Source organism: Zingiber officinale, chromosome 2A, assembly GCF_018446385.1.
Source record: "Zingiber officinale cultivar Zhangliang chromosome 2A, Zo_v1.1, whole genome shotgun sequence".
Lineage (NCBI taxonomy): Eukaryota > Viridiplantae > Streptophyta > Magnoliopsida > Zingiberales > Zingiberaceae > Zingiber > Zingiber officinale.
This window is the reverse complement of record NC_055988.1, coordinates 160,314,845-160,341,318: the sequence shown is the minus strand read 5'-3', so window position 1 is coordinate 160,341,318 and position 26,474 is coordinate 160,314,845. Positions and strand designations below refer to the sequence as shown.

Here is a 26,474-nt window from a genome sequence, read left to right as displayed (position 1 = left end):
TTGTATTTCTCTCTCTTCTCTTTTTTTTTTATCGACATGCAACACATATGAATAACACTAGTCAATATTTTAATAACATTTTAATACATTTGAACAAGCAAAAATAAACAATGAATAACATATTTAAATTCCTTGAAATTTTAGAAATTCATTGGAACTCAAATGAGTGTAATCAGAGCTCTCTAAGTCCATCAGTGGGTTTCGGTCAAAACCCACTAATGGACGTTTTTGATGAATCTTTCATTTTTCATGTTAACATCTATGAAAAGTCAAAATAAATAATGAACACCATATTTGAACTTCTTGTAATTTCAGAAATCCATATAAACTGAAATGGGTGCAATCAGAGCTCTCTAGGTCCATCAGTAAATTTTGACCGAAACCCACTGATGAACTTAGAGAGCTCCGATTACACTCATTTGAGTTCCAATGGATTTCTGAAATTTCAAGGAATTCAAATATACTATTCATTATTTATTTTTGCTTCTTCAAATGTATTAAAATGTTATTAAAAGATTGACTAGTGTTATTTATATGTGCTGCATGTCGATACAAAAAAGAGAATAGAGAGAAATACAATGGAGAAAAGAAAAAGGATAAAAAAAGTCAAATTATGAGGGCAAAATAGGAAATACACTTAAACAAATACGTTCTTTATTAAATATCAAAGTAATATACACTTTTTGAGAAATTCAGATCTCTAGTTACTCCCTTTGATAAATTGCCCAAATAACAATGGAGTAATTAAAAATTATATAATATTCTATTAAATATTCAGTTTAGCCGGGTTTGATTAAGTAAAAGTTTTGGGGCTTTTTAAAACCCTTTCCTACTCCCACGTTCGGAAAAACGTCGGCCGCCAATCTTGTCGGCGCAGTTTGCTCCGCCTCTCTCTCCTTCTCCTTTCCGCGCAGTTTGCTCCGCCTCTCTCTCCCTCTCCCCTTCTGGCGTTTCTTCGGCAGCCGCGAGTTCGCGACACGCCTGTGAGAACGTGTGCTCCTTGTCGGGTAAGATTTTGTTTCCTTGTGGTATTGTTGAATAGGATCGATGTGATATGGTTTCACCATTGTTCTCTGTCTTGAGAAACCCTCTGTGATCGAGTATTGATCCTTGCAGCAACGGAGCGTTCTGCTTCGGTAAATCATGGGGAAGAAGTTAGCGTCTTTTCATCTTTCTTATTGAATTGTAAGAGTTTGTATTATCGGGGATTGGTAAACCTAACTTTACAAGAGATTTTTGTAATACTTTATTTATTTATTTATTTTTATTATGGGTTTCACGGCCTTCCCCTAGTTCGCCTACAGGTTAAATCTGGAGCGCAGCGTATGCACACTTAGAATTGTGATACTTTATGTAGTTTTTTCTTGTAGTTGCTCATATATCCTTCATGAACTCTGGTTGTTTTTGCTGATCATCTGCATCGTGTTAGCCTATAAACTTCTATTCATGTTAATTAGTTATTGTTTATTGTACGTTTAGTATATGTTGTCATTATCAGCTATTAATTATTGACTGTTATGTGGTATTTTAGATTTATCATGCATTTTTTTTCTCAATGTTGGCCGATGTACAACAGATGTTTACATTAGGTTAGGGCATACTATGAAAAATTGGATTATTTACTTACTGATTTTGTTACCTCGTGGTATTCTCATCGGTCAAATTTGTCATTTCTTGTTATTTATGATTCTTCATGGATATTTTCTGTAATTAATCTGCATATTTTTTATTGTAAGGTATTTTGGCATTTGATATCGTTGTATGTGATCTTTTCTCTTGTTATCTTGTGCTGCTTAGTACTTACATGCGATCGGGCATGCCAATTGTTGTTAGTGTTTGTGTTGATGTTATGTCCTTTCAGATTCTTAGTGTGTTTCTTTTTTGATCTATGGATGTTGTCTAATTTCTCTTACATGTCCTTCTATTGGTCTGAGTTAGCATATTGATATTTGTAATACTCTCTATTTATAAATGCACACACTACTTTGTAAATAGTATATTTCATTTTTCTCAATACTCTGCTAATTTACTGATCATGTGTAGGTCGATTTCAGTCATTGGCAATGGGTTGGTGTAGTCATTGTGACGACGAATGCCCAATCTTTAGGGATCCTGACAATGGATATGTGTTAGTTGTTCTATATTATTGATATGAGCAAGTTTGTTTGTTTGTTTATGTTGGCACTTTTTGAATAGGATTTGAAGGATAACCTATTCGTATTGTATTTCATTAAATTCTTTTTGATACTGTTTCAGGTGCTGTGCCTTATGTGGAAGGATTCTCGATCAAGATATTTACTACACTGGTCCCACTTTTGCGAAGGATAGTAGTGGTCAGGTTTGTCATGTGTTGGCCCATGGAGCCTTTAAGTAACCTAAATTTATTTTTTCACCTAAACTTATTTTTTTATTTATTTATTTTCTTTTTTTCGCAGAGTCAACTAACTGGTAATCTCTTGAAGATTTTGCAACATGAATTATCTGGATCATATGAAAGAACTCTAAAGAGAGGTAAATTCACATAGGAAAAAATCTTAACTTTTTGTAATCTAGGATATGCAATTTGATCGTTTATGCAAATCTGGGTGTATTTGTGATGGAATTCCATGGTTATGCTTCTGTGTTTTGCAATTTTAATGTTCATCAATTAGTAAAAAACTTCTGCACTAATTTTTAGTTACAAACATCCTGTTGTGATTTTAGTTTCAGTTATCACGTGGCGTGTGTGATTTAGGACTTGTCTGTTTATGTTTTGTCTTCTATCATCTGGTCTTCTTGTGCTTGGTTTTGTTTGATGTGTTTTTTAGTTGACTAACATGTCCAACCTATTAAACCTAGAATTAGAGCCCATTCAGTTCCTGTTTACAAAATTGTTGAACCAGATAGGTTTAACTAGAAAAACTGTGACCCAAGGGCAACGTTTCAACCCTCTCCAGGTTCTAAAGGACTTTTTTTTTTTCTTGTTAGACTTTTGGTGTTCTAAGAGGATAGATGTAGCTACTCTTTTGATTGTTTATTGTTTTTTTTAATTCATTTAAAATTTGCAAGTAGATCAATGCTTTCATTTGAATTACTAGTTACTTGTTGTGGAGGCACATTGATGATCAAATTTCGACCAAGTAAACCATTTCAAAATCAATGGGGGAATAGAAAACTTTTGTTTATAACACAAATATTGTAGCTAAATTAGCTGATTCTTGATTGAGAAACCGCCAAGTATGCTCTGCATACAAGTAGTTCATATTTCTGCGCTTAATTTGTTATTTTGCCTAATGTAATTAAGACTAAAATTTCTTATAAGCATTAAGTTTCAAATTATGTTCCTATCACTTTTTCTCTAACTTTTCCTGCCTAATATTTCTAGAAATTCCTATTTGATTCTTAGTTTTATGTGAATATTGTTTTTTTTTCCTTTCACCCCTTATTTGGCCAGGAAAAGATGAGATTAGCTATATTGTAAGTGGCCTGGACATTAGCGGCGGAGATCCTTTAATCGACAATGCACATGTTTTCTATCAGGTACTTTTTTTTATAGCTTGGTTGCAATACATGAAAAGCAATTTAGTCTCACATTTCCATTTCTGAAGTTGGCAGTAGATAAGAATTTCACCAAAGGACGCAGGCTACCTTATGTTGCAGCAGCTTGTCTCTATCTTGCTTGCAGGTGAGAAATGCATGTTAATGTTTGGTTATGATTAAGTCATGCCACCACTATAGTGGTCTCAATTATGCTTTTCAAGTATTTGTATGCACTCTTTTATCATTAAGGTCATCCCCTTTTTCTCCACTACCAACCTTAGATAAAAAATATCCAAATCTTTCAATGTAAACATATTAATAGATTACTGATGGATTTGCTTATGCTAGCATGCAGACAACCAAGATATAGTAAATGTACATTCAAAGACTCACTGTGCATGACACTATTAATTCATGAATCTGGTTGTAGACTGCCATCACTCAATTAATAATGCCACACTGCTTATATGTTTTTTAAGCTTTTAGAAGTGGTTTAATCATGGGGGATAAGAATTTTGTTACACATGGGATATTGATGCATATGTGCCCAATCTAAACCTGCCCATTTTGACTAGTGGTGGCTTAGCTTGCCTAGTAGTCAAGGCCATTCCTTTGCTCTACTGTTTCTTAACACTGATCAATATACTAAATCTGAAAAACTTATGAGCAGTTCGTTTAGAATATCATGTTGGAGTAGGGGAGGGGTAGGTGAAGCCTCATTGTATGAATATTAGAACATTTCATAACTTTCCATGTCCAGATATATCTGCAATTAAAAAATCTGAGTTGTTTCCTTAATTCTCTATGTTTTAAACTTCAAGCCTTCAATTTACATGTTTTTTACTTTTGATATCAATCTAGTTAGTGTTTCTAATTTTTATTCGTAAATATTCCTGAGAATTTCTACTGTGCTTATGGGTTATATGATTGCTTTTATATATTACACGATGCAACCATGCTTTTCTTTTTTCATCATACTTCTCTATTGTAGAGATGAGAGCGAAAAAGTTAGATTATTCTATGTTATCACTTAAAAACTAACTAATTTGAAGGTGATTAGCAATGGTTGTTATTATCGGTATATATTAGTTACCATATTTGTGTGTATTAGTTCCTATATCTCTATATGTTAATTACCATATTATCAGTACAAATTAGTTAATATATATGGGTCAATTAGGCTAATTGCCAATTAGCCTAATTATAGTTTCCTAAATTAGATTTTTAGTTTGTATATAAATTATAAATATGTCTCACTCTTCAATAAAGTTGTATGTATTCTTTTTATCTCAATCTACATGGTATCAGAGCTTTTGTGATTAGAAATTTGGGTTAATCCTCGGCCGTTTCTCCCTCGACCGCTCTTTCCTCTTCTCCTTTGACACTCTTCGCTCGCTAGCCAAGACACGACTCAGCTTCATCGACAACACCTCGTTCTCCTTCAACACACTCTGCTCCTGCTACCGATGCTCTCTGTCGACACCCTCTCTGCCTTCACCAAAACAAGGATCGACTCATAGCATTGTATGAGCTCCAACCCTCCTCGCCTTTGACAGCCTCCTCTTGATTAGGTTTCTCCCCTCCTTTTTTTTTTCTTTCGCCATTTTCTGGCGATCACGAAGAAGGATAAAGGGCACTCCCTTTTCCTTGTTGCCGCCACCTTTGGAGGACTGCTTGCTGTCGGCTAGCCAGTAGGTCCCTCTGGCCAGCATGCAACCCGACAACAGCTACAAGGAGATTTGATCTCCTTGCACTGCTGCCCAAAGAAGACAACAGCAGCAGCCACTGCCCTTGCCGCCCTGGTGACCTGCTGTTGCTGACCAACCTTTGGCCACCTTCCTTGCTGCCTTCTGTTAGCCACCAAGCTGCCGGAGAGAAGTAATAGTCGTCGGACGGCAGCAACAAGGAGGAAGGTCTCCCTTGCTGCTGCCATCGTCCAACACGAAGCAACGCTGAGATTGTCAATCGCGCTGTCTGTTCCTCTTGTCCACTGGCAAATTTGCCCTCATCCTCCCGACGCAAGAAAGAGATCCGTGCATCGTAGCTGTGCTTTCTTCCTGTTGCTACGTTGTCTCTTGTCCTAATTCATCACCACCACCAGTGTCTACCCTCAGATCCTCCCGACGCAAGTAAGAGATCATTCCCCTGTTGCTGCGCTTTCTTCCATTTACTGTGTTTTGTCTTTCCAACACAAGATACAGATCTGTGCACTCCATTTCCTGTTGCTGCATTCCCGTGAGAAAAATCTTATGGCCGAGAATAAACCCTATCTTGTGACGGATGTAGTGCCCGTGATCTCTAAGATCATATACCACAAGTTTAATGGTTTAAACTATTTGGATTGGAGTAAGACTATTCGTCTTTATCTATGAAGTATTGATAAAAATGGACATTTGACTGATGATCCCCCTAAAGACGATTCAAAACAGACATGGCTAAGAGAGGATGCTCACTTGTTCCTTCAGATCCAGAATAATATTGATAGTGAGGTAATTGGTTTGATTTATCACTGTAAATTTGTTAAAGAACTTTTCCGCATGTATGAGGTTTGCAAAGTCTTTTATTGTGTGGAAAAACAAGATCAGCCTTAGTTTTTTTCTGGTGTTCAAAAAGACATGAGGAATTTAATATGTTGTTGCCTTTTAGCCCTGATGTGAAGGTTCAACAAATCCAACGAGAGTAGATGGCGGTCATGAGCTTCCTTGCTGGCCTATCTCCTGACTTTGAGTCTGCTAAGTCACAAGTTCTCTTTGATTTTGAGGTCTCCTCTCTACAAGATGTATTTACTCGCATTCTCCGTACAGAAAATACTATACCCACTTTGCTCAGTGGTGTTCTTATAGGTCACAATACTAATTATGTGCCTAGAAGATCAACTAGTCAAATTGGAAACAAAGGAGGAGGTTCCCGGGACTTTCAAACTTGAACGCCAAATTCTGGTGGTATTGTATGTAATTACTGTCGTAAGCTAGGTCATACAAAGTTTGAGTGTAGAAAGCTTAAGTACAAAAATCAGCAAAAAAATGCTTGGCTCATATTACGTTCACTAATGATACTTCTGATAAATCAGTCCTTATTTCTGAAGAAGAATTTGCCAAATTTTCAAAATATCAGGAATCATTCAAGTCGTCATCTCCGTCTGTCACTGTTATTGCTGATTCAGGTAAAGGCATGTCTTCTTCCTCATCCTCTAAATAGGTCATTGATTCTGGTGCAATGGATCATATGATTGGTAATTTTAGTCTATTTTCTACTTTTTAGTCCAAAGCTAACACTCATACAGTGACCTTAGCCGATGGGTCTCTATCTCGTGTTTGTGGATCTAGTAATATCAATCTTACTCCTTTGCTTCCTCTGTTCTTTGTCTTATATTTACCTAATTTATCTTTTAATTTACTCTCTATCAGTCAATTTACTCGTAATCATAATTGTTGCATCTCTTTTTTTTTTCACCATTGCTTGTTTCAGGATCTTTTGACGAAGAAAATTATTGGTAAAGGATATGAGTCTGAAGGACTTTACATTCTTGACACACCACTCTTAAAATTTTTTTCTTGCTCAAGTATCACTTCTCCGTTTGAGGTTCATTGTAGGTTGGGATATCCATCTCTACCTTTGCTCAAAAAGCTTTGTCCACAATATGGTAAGGTGTCTTCATTAGATTGCGAGACTTGTTAGTTTGCGAAACATCATGGTCTTAGTTCGAGTCCTAGAGTAAATAAATGTGCTACTATTCCTTTTGAATTAGTTCATTTCGATATTTGGGGTCTTTGTCCTGGTTTATCTAAACCTAGTTTTAGGTATTTTGTTATCTTTGTCGATGATTACTCTCGTGTAACCTAGTTATATTTAATGAAAAATCGTTCTGAGTTATTTTCTCGATTTAGTTGCTTTTGTGCTTAGATTAAAACTCAGTTCAATACATTCATCCGTACTTTGCGGAGTGATAATGCTAAGGAGTACGTGTCCGGTTTATTCCAGTCGTATATGGGTCAGAATGACATGCTTCGTGAAACCTCTTGTGTTGACACTCCATCTTAAAATGGTATAGCTGAACGAAAAAATAGACATCTTTTAGAAAGTTCACAAGCTCTTTTATTTCAAATGAATGCCCCCAAATCCTTTTGGGCTGATGTAGTTTCTATAATATGTTTTCTAATTAACCGCATGTCATCCTCAGTTCTTCATGGTGAGATCCCTTACAAGATCCTTTTTCCCAATAAGTTATTGTTTTATATTAACCCCAAGATATTTGGTAGCACTTATTTTGTTCGGAATGTTTATTCACACGTCACTAAATTAGATCCCAAGTCTTTGAAGTGTATCTTCCTTGGTTATTTTCGTCTTTAAAAAGGTTATAGGTGTTATTGTCCCAGTATTAACAAATATCTTATCTTAACCGATGTTACATTCATGGAAGATACACCTTATTTCCCATCCTCACCTATTTTGACTCATCAAAGGGAGGATGATGATTTGTTGGTATATTCTTCTCACCTTATTTCCCAACATTCGATCACAGCCTCTGCACCTGTCTTAGAACAAGCACTTGTCTCGAAACTTGCTTTTGTCAAGCCTCCTATTATTCAAGTTTATTCTAGGCGTCACCCTCTAGATTCATGTCCTGTACCTACTACTTCATTATCAGGTCCAATCCCGAGTGTTGATCTTCCTATTGTGTTACGTAAAGGTCCTACTATTGTTTCTTATAACAACTTGTCGTCTTCCTTCCTCTTCCTCTTGTTCTTTTATTGCTTCACTTGATTCTATCTCTATTCCTAAGACTGTGTGTGAGGTCATATCTCATCCTGGTTGGAAATATGCAATGATAGAGGAGATGAATGCTTTAGATGACGATGACACTTGGGACTTGGTTGATCTATCTTCAGGGAAATGAGCTATTGGATGCAAATGGGTATTCACAGTTAAAGTCAATCCGGATGGGTCAGCTGCCACATTTAAAGCTCATCTTGTCGCTAAAGGCTATGCTCAGATCTATGGGGTGGATTATTTTGATACTTTTTCTCCTAAAGTTGACATCAGTTCGATTGTTTATTTCAATAACTGCTACTCATCATTGACCTTTACATCAACTTGATATCAATAATGCATTTCTTCATGGTAATCTTTAGGAGGAGGTATATATGAAGCAATCTCCTGGGTTTGTTGCTCAAGGGGAGTCTAGGCAAGTTTGCAGTCTTCGAAAATTTTTGTATGGTTTGAAATAGAGTCCTCATACTTGGTTTTGAGAAAATTTGGTATGATGAAAAGCAAGTCTGATCATTCTGTGTTCTATAAGCAGTCAGGTGCTGGTATCATTCTATTAGTTGTGTATGTAGATGATATTATTATCATTGAAAGTGATCCTATGGGAGGTAGATGATATTGTTATCACTGAAAGTGATACTACGGGAATCTTATCTCTTAAATCTTTCATTTATACTCAGTTTCATACTAAAGACTTGGGTGTTAAGTATTTCTTGGGTGTTGAAGTTGTGAGGAGTAAAAATGGTATATTTCTATCTCAAAGAAAATATGTCTTTGACTTATTAACTGAGATAGGAAAATTAGGGGCAAAGTCTTCTAGTGCTCCAATGATTCAGAACATGTATCAGGAGATGGAGAACTATTTGAACATCCTGAGAGATATCGAAGGTTGGTTGGGAAGATAAATTACCTTATCATGACTCGTCTAGATATTGCATACTCAGTCAATGTTGTTAGTTAGTTTTTGTCATCTCCAACCATTCATCATTTGACAGCGTTAGAGCAAATTCCGTGTTACTTGAAGGGAGCACCCGGCGGAGTATTGTATATAAGAATCATGAGCATACTCATATTGAATGTTTTTCAAATGCAGATTGGGCAAGTTCTAAAATTGATAGGAGATCTACTTCAGGTTATTGCATCTTTGTTGGAGGAAATTTAGTTTCATGGAAGAGTAAGAAGCAAAATGTTGTGTCACGAACTAGTGTAGGCTATGGCTCAATCTGTGTGCGAGATAATATGAATATATCAACTCTTGACTGAAGTAGGACTTAAAATTTCAATACCAATTATGGTGTGATAACCAAGTTGCTCTTCAAATTGCATTGAATTCTATGTTTCATGAGTGAACTAAGTACATTGAAATTGATTGTTATTTTGTTCATGAGAAAATTCAACGGGAGTATTATCGGTATATATTAGTTACCATATTTGTGTATATTAGTTCATATATCTCTATATATTAATTATCATATTATTGGTGCAAATTAGTTAATATATATAGGTCAATTAGGCTAATTGTTAATTAACCTAATTATAGTTTCCTAAATTAAATTTCTACTTTATATATAAATATGTCTCGCCCTTCAACAAAGTTGTATATATTCTTTTTATCTCAATCTACAGTAGTCAAATTTGAAGCATATATCAATGTTGTATTCATAATGTTGCAACTTGATTTAGAATTTCGTTCAGGCAATTTAATTGTTTCTTTTTTCAGGCAACGGAAAATGGACTATCTTCTCATTGATTTTTCTGACTACTTGCAGATAAGTGTGTATGTACATCTTCCTCCCTTTTGCCTCTTCATGCTTTTGAATCAAGAATTTCTTAGGTTTTTTCCCTTAGCACAACTAGTGCTAGGCAGACAAGATAAAATGCTCACTTATATTTTGTTTCAGATATGTGCTTGGGGCTGTGTTTTTGCAACTTTGTAAAACTTTGAAGCTCTTGGAGCACCCAATTGTCCAGAATATAGTGGATCCAAGTCTTTTTATCAATCGTTTTACAGAGCGTAAGGAAATTTTGTTTTCTATTTTTTATTTAAAAATTCTTTTTCAGGACATGATTCCTTGTGCTGTAGAAAATCTTAAGGTTTGACTTTCATTATTTATCTAGTGTCTTAGACTCCTATGACTGCATGGATTGCAGTTTGGTTTATTCTGAATTTACTCTTTTGGTTTTTAGTGATCAAACTTATAGTTTGGTTTCTCTAATTCTTGTCTTTCATTGGAGTTTTATTTGTCAATTATTCGTTTCTTCTTTAAATTGTGATATTATTGTTTGTTGATTTATGAGAAACTTCTCTTCCCTTCCATGTTTATTGCAAACTTAGTAGAAAATAACACCTTTGCTCAACATGCTAGCTCTTTGTTTGTGACAAATTATTTTCATTTTAATAGAAAACTTATCAAGGTAAAGATATATTTACATTTTCATGGCTGCAAATATGTATTTTATAATTAGTAAATTATTATAGTAAAGAGAGCCTTATTCATTTTTTTGCTTTTCACCCTATTTATTTATCAAAGTAACTCAGTTATGAGATTATACTATACTAGAGTGAATTCATTGTGTAAAAATTGTGAAATATAGGACTTTTAGGCAGAAAGAATAATGCAGTTTCGGATACGGCTCTTCGCTTGGTTGCAAGCATGAAAAGAGATTGGATGCAGGTATTCTTCTTTATTGGCATATTCCTTTTCAATTTGTAAATTCAATTGCTTATGCATAAGTAAATTTGTTTCTTGTACTTTTAATGGTTTTAGACAGGGAGGAAACCCAGCGGATTATGTGGTGCAGCATTATACATATCTGTACATTCTCATGGACTTAATTACTCCAAATCAGATATTGTAAGCAAAAAACTTTCTAGCTATTTTCCACTCTAAATGTGTACATACGGATGTTTGGAGATGTCATCTCAAAATATAGTAAATTTACGAGACACCAAATTTCCTGTTACCATGCGAATCCATATTTAGGATGTCATCATCCAATGTTCCACAAGATTCCCTGTTTTATGTTGAACTTAAAAGCTTGGAACTCAATTAATCCTAATCAAATATCGTAAGGAAAACCTTCTAGGTAATTTCCACCACAATGTGTAAATGCTAACACAAGTAATCTTGAAGTTGTGGCGGGAATATAGAAAATTTATAAGATAAGTTTAACCAATTGTTTTTTAGCAATTGGAAATTTTATCAAGTAAATTTTTAAGTTAATTTATGTTTTTCTTATATATATATTTTTCCTTTTCCTTTGTGCTTGCAATAGCTTGATCTTGTTATTGTTTGGCGGACAAATGTTAATAGCTTTGTTCAAGTTTAAATACTTTACAAATTTATGAAATCGATGTGAAACTTTTGCAATTATATTATACCTATGCGGTGTTAAAGAAATTCTTTGTTGTGTTACATATAACGACTTTGAAAATATTTATTTATTTTTTGGCCAAAAGTGTTGATCATGCTACTTTATTGGGTTAAATTTCTCTGGGCTCTAATCCATATGAATTTTTGAGAATATAATTGGTATATTTCATTCAATGTCATGTGGAATTCCCCTTTACTATTATAATTTTATGGAATTTGAGAGTCAAACCTAAAACCTAAATTTTAAATATTATCTATTGTTTTCATACTAATGCAAGGCTTTTTTTTGTGTTTACTTAGGGTTCTGTTGTACACATTTGTGAAGCGACTCTAACTAGACGACTACTAGAGTTTGAAAGTACAGAGTCTGGTAGCTTAACTGTAAGTTTTCATATACTTGAACAAATGTTAATTAATGTTGATATAGCTTATTGTGTAACTGATTTCATTTTCATGCATATTTTGTGGTGTTTATTTTACTTTTAAATCTAATGACAAAATAATCTATAAATTCAGTTTTAAAATATGGTGTCGATCAAGTGGAATGGTAAAATTCACGTATGTTGATCGGCTTGGCTTAGCTTTTAAAATATGGTGTGAATATGCCATACCATGGTTTTTTGACTGCTTATTGCTATCCTATATAAACATTGTTTTTTGTATATGTGACATGCAAACTAGTTACTTGTTTTAATGTAGTGAAATACTGTTACTTTGGAATTGTTTAGTGCAAGAGTAGAATGATATTATATGGAGATCCAATTCTTTCAAGGCTTGAAGAGAGGAGACTAACATATTTTCTATGTCTTTGTGTAGGGATATAAGGAGGCTTGGTACTTGTCACTAATCATAGTAATTTTTTTTTGAATTTAAGAACATATGTTTAGATTTATATGCATGGATTATGGGTATTTAGTGGAGGAATAATCTCATGGTGGTATGCTAGACAGTTGCTTCAATGCCACATCAATAACATTCATAAGATACTCTTAAAAGTTAATAAATGTACGATTTTCAGATCACAATGATAAGCATCACTAGATGTGCTTCCACATTATCTTGGGTGTGGGATCACATGAAAGAGATAACTAAATTTTCAAGTATCTTATTCAATAGCTAGTTAGTTGAATCTTGTAACTAAACCTTGAATCTAACTCATTGTTTGCATGAACTTTTTCATCAATATTTGGCAAAGCCAATAGTAAGACATTTTTGTTCAATAAAGACATTTTGATAAAAAAGATCCCCTTGTCTTAAAGATCTTGTAGCTTATACTAACTCAAGTTTGAGCAACACTGTTATCCAACCAACTATGAGCTAACTCGAATATCCTATACATTGTGTCTAGAAAGGCTCTTTTCAGTCAAGTTGATGTTAATCATGAAAGCAAGATACTCAACAATTTTGTGTGTACGATGCTCAATGAGTTTCTATTCATGCGCGTTTATTAGCTCAATTTTGGATTATGTAACTGAAAACTTGAACAAATAGTTCACATAGCTATAATTTGTATCAATTGTTAGGAAATTAAGAAACCATCACACCAATTATGATCTAACTGAAATATACTGGACACTACATCTAAAAAAAGATTTTTGCAAGTATAATTTTTTATGAAAGTGAGATTCCATATGTATGCTACTCAATGAGTTTGTATTGGTGCTTGTTTTTAGTTCAATTTTGGGTTAATTGAAAACATGAGGGCCACTACAAGGAAATTAGTGAATAGCGACTAAAATAGCGATGGAATATATTTTCCATCGCTAAAATAGCAACGCAAATTAATTTCATCGCTAAGATAGCGATGGAAATTAATTCTTGCGCTAAATTAGTGACCAATTTAATTCGGTTGCTAATTCGCTCTTACTTTCCCAAATTTCTCTCGCTTTCCTCTCCTCTCTCATGTCTTCTCTCCTATCTTCCCTCATTTCTCCTACACCTCTCCCATCTTCCCTCTTCCCTTTCTCCATCGAAGTCGCACCCCGGCCACTTACAACCTTGCTCTCTCGAGAGCTGGAGCTTGGGTGGAGGGTTGGTGGTGAGGTAGAAGATGTTGCGGCCGAAGAGGTTTACGACGAGGTCAGGGAGGAGGGCAAAGAGGGCTTGGCGGATGGCAGGGAGGGAGCAGGTGACAGCTTTGGCCATGCATGTGGTCTTAATAAAGGCGTCAGGGGGGAGGTTGTTGAGAGCGATGGGCAGGAGGGTGAGGGAGGAGATGTGGGTTGAGCCCGTGCAGGAGTAAGCGAGTAATGACGGTGACAGAGAAGCCATGGTGAGTGACGAGGTGCTTGGTGAGCTCCACCACGGGAATTAAGTGTCCCATGCCGGGCGTCGGAAGCAAGGCGATGCGAAGCCGGTACCCTAACTGCGCAGCTCCACGAGACCGGCGAGCTCCATGAGACCTCCAAGAAGAACGAGAAGAACAATTTCTGTCGCGATTATTGCTCCAACTTCTTCCCTCATTGTCTTCCTCCTCACCGCCCTCATTGTCTTCTCCAGGCTTTCGTAGTCTTACACGACGAACAACATCAAGATGGTGTTCTTGAAATGATCGACTGCTGAGCCCGACAAAAGATGCGAATCAACCTCCGTTGCGCGGCCGACGCGGAGGTGGCGGCGAGCCGGAGTAAGAAGGGTGTCCCTATCCAAGCTCCTCTCTTCTGACAACGACAAAAGAACTTCCGAGAGAGGGTGGAAATTGAAAAATAAAATGAACTTTCACAGAGGGGTAACTTGAAAAAATGAACTTCTAGCAGAGGGGGGTAACTTGAAAAAATGAACTTCTAGCAGAGGGGGGTAACTTATAAAAAAAAGATAAAAAGCTAATTTAGCGATGGAATTTAAAATTTGGTCACTAGCAACGGGCTTTTAATTCCATTGCTAAAATTTAGCGATGGAATTTAAAATTTGGTCACTAGCAACGGGTTTTGAATTCCATTGCTAAAATTAGTGACGGGTTTTTAGTTCTCTCTAAATTTAGTGACGTAATATATTTTCTGTAGCTAATTAGTGATGGAGACGTTGGCGACCAAAAAATTGACGACCAAAAATTTCGGTCTAAGTGTATTTAATGACTGATTTGCGATCGAAATTTCGGTTGCTAATCCATGATTTTTTTTGTAGTGGGCATAGTTCATGCAACTATAATAAGTATCAATTGTTAGGAACTAGAAAACCATCCCATGGTTAACATGACCATCAACACGATGACAATCTCTTATAAATTCTATTGCTTGGGACTGCTCTTATGATTATCAAGTCTTTATTAATGAACAAAATTAACCCTGCTAAGAGTGTCAAGTCAGATACATGGTGTCGAAGAATGAAATGAAATAAAACTTGATGATTAAATTAAGCGTGATGGCTACTTATTATATCAAAAACAAAAAAAGGGGTTCGTAGTAAATTAGGCGAGTAATCCACTATGGATAGCTTCATAGATATTTGATCAAGGTGTGTTTCACAGGAATTTTCTTAATATATCTAAACAAAGTAAGTATCAACATAGGGAACATTAGTTTGAGACTTAGGGTGTGGGTAAATAGAGAGGAAGTTGACTACATCCTTACTAACTTTTTTTTGGTTTTTGTGTAGATGGAGGAGTTCCTTTTTAGGGCTGAAGATGTAGATGGAGAAGCTCCATCCAATCCATTACCTAAGCCTGGTAAACTTTTATGTCAGCACAAAGAAACTGATGCAGCTCATTTTGCTCATGGACTTTGCAAGGAATGTTATGATGAGGTACAACCTTATTTTTTTACACAATAGTGATTTATTATGTTGCCAAGAGTTATATAGATAGGAAATATTCTTTTGTTTCTGCCAGTTCATTGAAATATCCGGGGGACTTCAAGGTGGTGCTGATCCTCCAGCCTTTCAACGTGCTGAGAAGCAGAGGATGGAAAAAATAAAATTACCAGATGAATCCAACCTAGATAACCAGGAAACAAATGAGAAGCATATAAATATCCCTGTGAGTCATCTGCTTAACAAATTTTATTGTTTCTAATTTATAGCATTTATCTTCTACTTTTGTTCCTTATTGAATCAATTAAGATATGATTTCCCCCTATTGTTAATTTATTTATTTTTATGCAGTATGAAAAGTCAGATGCCTCTTAAAATTTTGAAACATTAAAATGGACTTTTGTTTCGCACTATTGGACACCTTCAATTGATCATATATTCTTCCTCTTAAAATTTTCAAGTGGATTTCAGTATTGGTGACTGAATTTGTGGATATTATACTATTATTAGAAAGTTAATTAAAATGAAATTGCCATATAAAAAAGGATAAATAATAATAATTATAAAGAAACCACAAATTGCTGAAGATGCATATTAAATTAGCCACACAAGTGTTGGGCCTAATTAATTGGGAGGATGGATGAGAGAGTGGTGGATGCTAATAAGAGCATGTATAATAAGAAGAGCAGATTGTGAAAAATTATCCATCATCTTATTTACTTGGGGAGATGGAGGAGGTGGGCGGATGGACGATCTAATATTTTTTTCAACATGCTTTATTGGGAGTATAAATTGAAGATAGGGGATTAAATAATAGAAAAGATAAAATTATCCTATAAACCCTTTTCAAGATCACTTTGCATTCCTGTTTCCATACTCTAAAAACAACTTCAAACAAGAAGTTAAGTTAGTAATGATTACTTTGATATTTGACTCTCACTCGAACAATTTCTCATTTGAATCATTAGATTTTCAAAATAAATGTAAAACAACCAAAAAATATCAACTCAACCTAGCTCACCATCCCTAACAACTCTAATAAATTCTTTCCACTGTCCACAATTGTCTTTGTAGCAAAACAACAAACTCAACATCCGCACCAAAAGAAATTTAGTCATTACATTTGATAAAAATAAATGAATTCTTCCTCCAAATCAACCCAAATTTTTATATTGGAGTTGTCAAATAGTTTGGTCATCATGGTCTATGGACTTTGTATGCCTAGTATCAACACATGAATCTAGCCCTCATTGTCTTCCCCTCTCAACAACACCATTGCTATTTTCTCAACTATTCCAAGCATTAAATAGGGCAGTGCAAGGTCTTATTATATATACAAGACACTAATCCATGGGTGACACAAGACAAAACATAGAACAAAGCAGAGAGACATCTTTGCTAATCATATTTCACTTCTTCAAGAACTAATTACTGAACTCTCTCATGACGAAATCAATGAACTCACAACCTAGAGAGCTCGGTGATGACACTCATACATTGAGCCTCTCGGATGCAATGAGGATGAATACTGGTTACAATGAGCACAACAATGTGGCCAGTGTCGAGTTGAGGCTACTCTACAGTGAGGGTAATATGAGTCACATCATAAGTATCAGCATTCCCTATAACTTATGTATGAGGTAGCCAATTTACATACCATTTTATAAGCCTACCATCTAATTGATGAGCATTGAACCAATTGTTAAAAATACTCTTACATTTTGGGGAAAAGGCTATCTTTGTGTTTTCCTTGATGGTTTTAAAAGTGTAAATGAGTGACGTTTTCAGTTTCTTCCACTATGTATGTCCCAGTTTGGCCTTTCTTTAGCAGCTTGGATATATGATATTGCATGTTAGGACAATCAGCTTCCATTTGCACCAATAATAGAGACCTATCATTACTACATTAGTTTTTCTGAAAGCTTGATAGTTTAAGGTGTTCCTCATGTATTATTCTTCTTAGAGTTATTTGGATATTCACCTTACACTATCATTTTTCATTGTCTTTTTTATGCTTTTTGTTTCAAAATTTGGTAAATGCATTAATAGAGCCCAGAATCATCATTGAATCTACAAAATCAGCTTATAACTCCTACATTGACATGGAAGAATTTCCAAGTTTCCTTGCATGCAAAAATGTAGCTTTCCTGTGCTTTTGTTGATTTTTTAAGAAGAACCTTAGTTGGGTACCTAAATGCGTGTGCAACGGGCTATTATAGAATGAGGGAAGCTGTGATGTTAATTCGACTTCATATGTTAGCCCTGTTGAAGGAAAACCATCAAAGGAACTTCGAAGTGCTGGTACAATGGAAACCCATACACCTTTTTTATTTTGTAAGTTTATGAAGTTGGGCACTAATAGTAGTTTATCTTGGTTATTTTTCTCTCCTTTTTGAAAGATCCTGCAGAGCATGAGTTGATTGACCCATCAACTTTCAGTGAACAATATGGTTTTTCAGACTCTGAAAATGATGGGAGTGATCATTTCTCTGACATTGATGATGCTGAGGTATGTCATCCGTGTTAAATTTTGGGCATGAATTGCTTGAACTTAAAACTAATAATATATATATGTTGTGTTCATTCATCACCTATGTGAAAAATAATTATCTTGTCAGCATGCCAAGAACTTTTGTTCCTTCTGAAAAATCATTTTCGCTAGGTAAATGGATATCTACACACTGAGAAAGAGAAGGAACTTAAAAAGATTATATGGGAAGAAATGAACAAAGAGTATCTTGAGGTGACGAGTAAATTTCTTGAATGTTCATAATTTTTTTCATTTGAATATTAGGTTTGATTTTGTGATATAAATGTTGAGCAGGAACAAGCAGCAAAGGAAGCTGCTGCTGCAGCTGCCAAGGAGGCATATGAAGCGATGTATGCAAATGCTTCAGAAGATTTGCTAGCCGCAAAGGAACTTGTGGAAGCAACTGATGCAGCTCTAGTAAAATCCAAAAAGGTGCAAATTAATATGAAATACTTTTTGTGTACCTTTTTGATTGATGCAAAACTAGTATTTGTTAATCGAATATTACATAAGATGTGTTTGTATTTGGTGTATGTTCATGTTCCACTTTCTATGTAATTTATACATATCCCGTAGTTATTCATCTAAATTTAGAATAGTGTTTTTTCTTTCTGCATGGTAGATGTTTAGTGTTAACTCCAACCTTTGCAAAAAGTTTTAGTGTTGCAGTTGTGTGACCAGTTTCATTTCTTGCCTTGACTATGGCATGGTCTTGATGCCAAACCATGTTGATATACAATAGAGGTTGACACCCAATGGATTTTGGGGATATGAACTATGAATACCTAAAATGTATTAAAGCTAATAAGCTTATAGTAGTAGTACTAAGCAACAAATCAAGAGGTGATTGTTTAGTAAAAAGATCTGTATCCGAGCAATAATGGAGTCTGATCTTCCATCCAGTTGCTCCTTGAGGATGTGTTTCCTTGGGCAGAAACACGAGCGGAAGTAAACTGGGTAATGAAATGGTATAAGGCATCCAACTGACCATCTGATTTTGCCTAAGTTGAGAGATTGAAGGAAGAAATGGAGGAATTATTTCTCTTGAGTTCCTCGTTTTGGCCATTGCTAAATGAGTGGAAAGCTTAAATACATTTCAAGTTCTGGATTTAAACTAAAAGAAATTATAATTATTATTTTTTACTAATCTGTTTGTTATTTAGTTTTCATTTTTTTTGTTTTATGAAAAAGTCAATTTCAAAATTCAATTGCCCCCTCTTTCTTTTCCTTTAGGAAATGATGAAAGGGATTGCTGTCCTCATTTGTTTTTCTTTAAGGGAAGACAAAGGGGGATCAATTTCCTTGTCCTCTCCCGACAAACTTCTTTCTCTATCCTCACTTTTTCTAATATGAATTTTCCAATCTGCCTATTCTCTATGCCTTCTTGAACTTAAACCGTGTTTGTATGTACATCCATTTGTGTGTGTATTCCTCAAATTTGGCCACTATTGGATTCTTCTTGCACAATAAAAATCATGATTTTTTTAATCAAATTTATATTCAAAATATATATATGTCTAATTGTTTTTCCCCTCTTTGTACAATTTATTTTTGTCTTGCTATCATGCTATCTCGGTTGCAGGAAAAGAAACAAAGACGTATTGCTGAAGTTAAAAATATGATTCCTGCACGGACTCCTCTTGAAGCAGTACGTCGGATGCTTATGAAAAAGGTATGAATGATTTTATTATTGCATGCACTTATGATATTAAATTTCCATCAAGAGACAAATTAATCATGAATGTTAATAATTCTCATATTTTGATAATCAGTGTAGACAAATTAATCATGAATGTTAATATTTCTCATATTTTGATAATCAGTATAATGTTTTGTTTCAGACTTTCAGTGCAAAAGTCAACTACGAAGCGTTGGAAACTATGTTCTCGGTACTTTCTCCCTTTCTTTTGTATTTAATGCTAGTTGTACTTTATCTATGCTCAATTATTTAAAGTGATTGAACCAATAAAAAATTTTAATTTATTTTGTGATTTTTTTCTTATTCAAATCTACGATTAAGTCATGTTATCAAAACTTTGATTGTTTTGCAATATTGTAATATTATATTATAAAATTACCTAAAATGAAAATATTGTCAATCATTTCATTTAGGTGCTTCTAGCTTTTGTTCAATCATAGTAATTTTCCACATGACGAATGTGTAAACTTTATGCGATTGTGTTTTAAAAAATTTCAAGAGAATATGATGACAAGAGTTCATATTTTTGGCTGACTTAAGTGGTTTTGTATGCAAGTTAGTTGCCACTGTCTTTAGTTTATCTACTGACTGCTTGGCAACTTGAGCCTTTTGGAATTCTCGTGACAATTTTAAGACTTGGATAGATGATTCCATATCGTCAAACATCATATAAAATTCTATCCTTTAAGCATCATCTTCTACATCTGCTTTCATTGTCCTTTAAATCGCATTCAATTATATTGATCATCATTTCTTTCAACAGTCTGAACAAAACCATGCAAAAAAGCAAAAAGTTGAATTGGATGTTGGTGATCCTGATGAAACTCTTGACAAGAAGGATGATCATGCAGATATTCTAGATAACAAGGATGATGATGGGCCAGGAGCATCTGACAATGATAATTATGATGTTAGTTATGATGATTACAAGGGAGATAATGATGAATATGACTATGGAGATGCAGACCATGATTATGAGGATTTTTGATTTTGCATGATTGGGGCAACACCAATCACACCTTTGTCCCACTGTCATCTATATTTAAATGAATTATATCATATTTTATTGTTGTCAAGTTTTCTTTGTGTTAAAAGGCGAATACGTTCGCCCCTAGTGCCCCCGTCAATCCGTCCCAGGGCCAATTCAAGCTTCTTAGTAGTTCAATTAACCTCTAGGTTTCTTAATTCTCCTGCATGACTAGTAAACTTGTGTCATGGTGATTATATGTCGTTTTGTTTTTGCTTCTCTATTTGGTGTAGAGTAAGGCATTTATTAATTTTGTAAACTGCATCAGTTGGATCTGCGTTCGTTAAAATAGTACGCTAGCAGCTTGTTGTCAACTCAATTGCAGTCTAGGTGGCTTTTGAACAAGAATATAAACGTTATTTTGTAATCTCTTTTAGTTCTTTTTCTCGGATGTTGTGCAACGGTAATTTGCATCTTGATATGAGCCCGTCCTTTGTTTGTCCCTTTAACAAGTTAAATGCCACATCTGATGCTACTAGCGTTATTTTATAGATCAATATGAACAGATATGAGAACTTCAAATTGGTAAAGAAAAAACATGTTTGGATTAATTTAATCTTAATTTATTTTGAATAAGCCAATAACAAGTCTCTTTTGAACAATTTTTGATCCGAAAAAGAATCTACAACTTCAATAGCCGTCTTGCATGCAACTTTCAGTTGATTACCATTAAATAAACTTCTTGTTGAAATAGTTGTATTTTGGAAAAAAAAAAACCACAATCACCAATGATTATTAAACAAAAAAACTGAGGCTCCACCAACGATTGTTTAAAAAAAGTGTTTATCCCCAAAATCAATAATTAGGTCATTGGATCGTAGCTAATGGCCTTTCTAAAAGAGAATTGATGTCCCAAAATAACACATTAAAGAATAATTGTCATTAGAATGAATTAGTCAAGGATTATAGTGGTCTTATTACAACCAAATATCAATTACATTTTAAATTTGCCAAATATCTATTACATTTCAAATTCATTAGATTTCTGACATTTAAATGTCACAATGGTGCACAATTATACAAGTATAGAATAGTTCATAGAATTGTTTTAGAAAAAAAAATCGGAAAGAAAAAAATGTGAGTATATGTTCTCATTTTACATAGTAGTTCAGATCCTCTGTCCCTATTTCTCTCTGTTCCTTTGTCCCACTGTCGATCGGACGGACCAGATTATATCTCAATACATCATGACATCTTTAAGATGTGTGCAGTATCCTCGTGATGTGCAAGACATCCTTGAGATGTAATCTGACCCGTCCGATCGACAGTGAGACAGAAAGAAATGGAGACAGAGGATCCGAACTGTTTACATAGAGCTAAAAATATGACTTGCAGAAATTCCTCTCGAAGTCGGATGCTTAAGAAAGAGAGAGGTGTGAATGATTTTGTTATTGTATGTATTTATGATATTAAATGTCCATCAAAAAGCAAATTAATCATGGATGTTAATAATTTCATGTTTTTATAATCAATGCAATGTTTTGTTTTATGATTTTGACTTAAAAATCAATTACTAAGCCTTCCTTTTCCTTTATATTTAATGTGATGTACTAATCTTGGATGTTAGTAATTCCCATATTTTGATAATCACGATAATGTTTTGTTTCAGACTTTTGGATAAAAAAATCGTAGGAACCACTTTTCATTGTACTTTGTACTTTCTTTTTCTTTATATTTAATGTTGTACTTTAATCTATGCTACCATTATTTAAATTCACTTTGTTTTTTTGGTGATATGTTTCTTATTCAAATCTAGGCTCTTACATTTGTAATCTTATTCAGCTTATGTTATGAAAACTTTAAGCGTGCATTTGGTTAGAAGTAATAAAATCAATCTCGTAGTATAATAAAATTTTATAATATAATATAATTAATATTACATTACTAAATTGGGTAATATAATAAAATTTATAATATAATATAATATAATTAATATTATATTACTACATTGGGTGAAAGAGTTGTATATTATGCATATAATATTTGATTATAAAGTTATATATTTTTTTTTAATTTGGTATCCATTATTTTTTATAAAAAAATATAATTCAAATTATTATAAAATGATAAAAATATCCTATGATTTTTACTGCGACGACCGACGATGACGACGACATCTAACTGTAGTGATCGATTGATACAGAAAATTAACTAGGAGTATATTTAACATATTAAATCTTAGGGTTGGAATGTAATCTAAATTACATATGATTAATCTTGTAATCCAGACTATAAAATTTATTATCTTTTGTAATCCAAATTATATTATATTATAGGTTTAAAATTGTACCCAATAAAATAATTAATCTTATTATATAATCCTGATTATATTAATTGTTAAGTAATATTATAATATTATATTATAAAATTATATAAAAGCAAAATATTGCCCAACTTTTCATATAGGCACTTCTTCCTTTTGTTCGACCATAGTTGACAAATTCAATATATTAGTTGTTTTGATACTAGCTGAATATTTACTTATACCAATATAAAAAATTAATTTTATATTGTAATTTCATTAAGAAATAATAATTTTAACAATGATAAGATCAGTATATATTATTAAATAACTGTTGTTACATGTTTTGTAGTTAATACTGATATTACTAAAAGCCTTAGGGTCAAATTCTTCCATCATAATATGACTCATCTATGCATATTATTGTCTCCTTAGTCCTTGGGACGATCTAATGGTTAGTGATCCGGTGGTAAGAGCCCGGGATCTCCTAACGAGGGGTCAACGTCACGTGGAGGTCAAAGGGCCAGGTGGTCCGTCGAAGAAGGGTGAGCCGACCGGACGCATGACAAAAGGGCAGGCCGATCGGCCTGCCCGTACACGTCTGATAGTGAAAGACGCCCTGACAGGGGTCGGGGTTCCGACGCTCAATGAAGTAGTAAATGACCGAGCGGAAGGCTTAAGAGAAGGCAGGACATAATGGGCGCGCCGGCCGGCTGGCGCCGGGAATTAAGGCCGTCCGGACGACGCTCTTCGCGCCGGCCGGCCAGACGGACGTCCCGGCCGGGTGGTGGGTGAAGGATAGGAACATCTTCTGACAGCCGTCAAGTCCTATGGCTAGGCCATACTCTAAGTCTGACAACAAGGTGTTCTGTTGTCCCATCGAAGACGTGATTGAACTGTAGCAGTATGGTGTCAGGTAAGCTCTCTGACAGGTACATACCGAGGTATGGGCTGCGGACACGTATGCGCCTCGGTGGACGTGCATTAATTCTTTCACTGCTCTATATAAAGAGCCTCTTCCTTCGCCGGAGCCACCTTTTGCTGTCCGCTTACCTGACTTGAGCGTCGGAGGGTCGCCGCCGGGAACCCCTTCCCGGCCCGACTTCTGTGCAGGTTCGCCGGAGATTCGTGCGACCAGACGGAGGCCTACACCATCGACTAGGAGTGCGCCACGTGCCCAGCGTCCTTTGGTTCGGCGATTCGGACAGGATCAATTTGACACCGTCTGTGGGAACGCTCCTGCATCCGATCGGCAGCCATGGACGAGGCTGGACGACAACACGTGGTGACGCTCTCGAATGAGGAACTTGACGCTCTGATCGAGATAAGGGCCGCCAAGCTCGTGGAGCAAAAACAAAAAGCCACAGCCGAACGGCCGGAGCAGCAAGCAACATCGGCGTCTGGTGGTCGAGCGGAAGCACCACCGACCACCGTTGCATTTCATCGAGCCCTATTCCGCACCCCTGAAGGCATAGGGGATCTTCTTCGGAGGAAATGCCTAGGCGAGATGACAGAAAGGGGAAAGCCCCCCGAGCGGACGCATCGCCCGAGCGGATCAATCGCCAATTTTCAGAGGCTATTCTGCGAGACCCTCTGCCAAAGCACTACGCGCCTCCGACGATCGGCGAGTACAATGGGACAACCGACCCAGATGATCATCTGGGTAAGTTCGATAACACAGCTACTCTCCATCAATATACAGATGGAGTAAAGTGCTGAGTTTTTCTTACCACTCTCTCGGGATCGGCTCAACGGTGGTTTCGGAGATTGCCAGACGGATCCATCACGAACTTCAAAGATTTCCAAACGGCCTTCCTCCACCATTTTGCGAGCAGTCGACGCTACCAGAAAACGAACGTGAGCCTGTTCACCATCAAGCAAGAAGCCCGTGAATCGCTTCGAACTTACATCCAGTGGTTCAACCAAGTGGCAATGGACATTCCAACGGCCACCTCGGAAACCATGATGAATGCCTTCACACAAGGCCTGGTGGATGGGGATTTCTTCCGATCGCTCATCCGAAAGCCGCCCCGAGACTATGATCACATGCTACACCGGGCGAACGAATACATCAACGTGGAAGAGGCACAAGCGGCTAGGAAAAAAGAAACTCCAACCGAGCGGGCTCCTCCAGCCGAGCGGAAACAGCACGCCGTTCATCAGCCGCCCAGAGGACCAAGGGCCGAAGTAATCCGATCCCTCCATGCCAGGTCCCACGTGCAAGAGGTAGCCGCTGCCCGGCCCAAGCCAAAAAAGAAATGAACCCCGATGTTTTGCTCCTTCCACCGGACGGATACACACAACACAAGGGATTGTCGAAGTCTTCCCTTCGTAGCTCATCCTGCGCCCCGGAATGCCGGACGACGGTTTCCCTCGAGAGACGAGCCGGCATCTATAAACGTCTGAGCTGAAGGCCGTCGAGCTCCGACGTTAAATATCGAGAGACGAGCCGGCGTCTATAAACGTCCGAGCGGAAGGCCGTCGAGCTCCGACGTTAAATATCGAGAGACGAGCCGGCGTCTATAAACGTCCGAGCGGAAGACCGTCGAGCTCCGACGTTAAATATCGAGAGACGAGCTGGCATCTATAAACGTCCGAGCGGAAGGCCGTCGAGCTCTGACGTTAAATATCGAGAGACGAGCCGGCGTCTATAAATGTCCGAGCGGAAGACCGTCGAGCTCCGACGTTAAATATCGAGAGACGAGCCGATGTCTATAAACGTCCGAGCGGAAGACCGTCGAGCTCCGACGTTAAATATCGAGAGACGAGCCGGCGTCTATAAACGTCCGAGCGGAAGGTCGTTGAGCTCCGACGTTAAATATCGAGAGACGGCGCTTATAAACGCTCCGGGCGGAAGGCCGCCGAGCTCCGGCGTTAAATATCGAGAGACGGCGTCTATAAACGCTCCAAGCGGAAGACCGCCGAGCTCGGCGTTAAATATCGAGACGAGCCGGCGTCTATAAAGCCCCGCGGAAGACCGCCGAGCTCGGCGTTAAATATCGAGACGAGCGGCGCTTATAAACGCGTCCGGCGGAAGGCCGCCGAGCTCCGACGTTAAATATCGAGACGAGCGGCGTCTATAAAGCGTCCGGCGGAAGGCCGCCGAGCTCGGCGTTAAATATCGAGACGAGCCGGCGTCTATAAACGTCCGAGCGGAAGGCCGTCGAGCTCCGACGTTAAATATCGAGAGACGAGCCGGCGTCTATAAACGTCCGAGCGGAAGACCGTCGAGCTCCGACGTTAAATATCGAGAGACGAGCCGGCGTCTATAAACGTCCGAGCGGAAGGCCGTCGAGCTCCGACGTTAAATATCGAGAGACGAGCCGGCGTCTATAAACGTCCGAGCGGAAGGCCGTCGAGCTCCGACGTTAAATATCGAGAGACGAGCCGGCGTCTATAAACGTCCGAGCGGATAGCCATTCACATGATACGATCAACGATAGCCTGGTCGTTAAGATCAACATACGGCTGAGCGGCTCACTTATCAAATGTGTACGGAAAACCTCTTTGGGGGTAAGGCACAGAGCAAAAGTTTGTCAATAGAAGTTAAAAGATATTAGCGTGTAAAC

At 36.7% G+C, this 26,474-nt stretch overlaps 1 protein-coding gene across 2 annotated transcripts; it reads left to right on the top strand.

Moving 5' to 3' along the window:
* The first annotated feature begins 816 nt into the window (after positions 1-816).
* LOC122042909 (transcription factor IIIB 90 kDa subunit-like) lies at positions 817-20,880 on the top strand. 2 transcript variants are annotated; one of them, XM_042603303.1, is made up of 21 exons: positions 817-1,007; positions 1,117-1,185; positions 2,044-2,128; positions 2,257-2,338; positions 2,436-2,511; positions 3,434-3,519; positions 3,588-3,664; positions 10,007-10,063; positions 10,188-10,300; positions 10,882-10,961; positions 11,055-11,141; positions 11,961-12,041; positions 15,255-15,401; positions 15,487-15,633; positions 17,627-17,708; positions 17,807-17,916; positions 18,070-18,150; positions 18,232-18,369; positions 19,520-19,609; positions 19,779-19,826; positions 20,400-20,880. In XM_042603303.1, the coding sequence occupies exons 3-21, from the start codon at positions 2,064-2,066 to the stop codon at positions 20,622-20,624; spliced, it is 1,872 nt and encodes a 623-aa protein (XP_042459237.1). In that variant the 5' UTR covers positions 817-1,007; positions 1,117-1,185; positions 2,044-2,063; the 3' UTR covers positions 20,625-20,880. The 2 variants fall into 2 exon arrangements, with proteins under 2 accessions (XP_042459237.1, XP_042459236.1); XM_042603302.1 differs by lacking the exon at positions 1,117-1,185.
* The last annotated feature ends 5,594 nt before the right edge of the window (positions 20,881-26,474 follow it).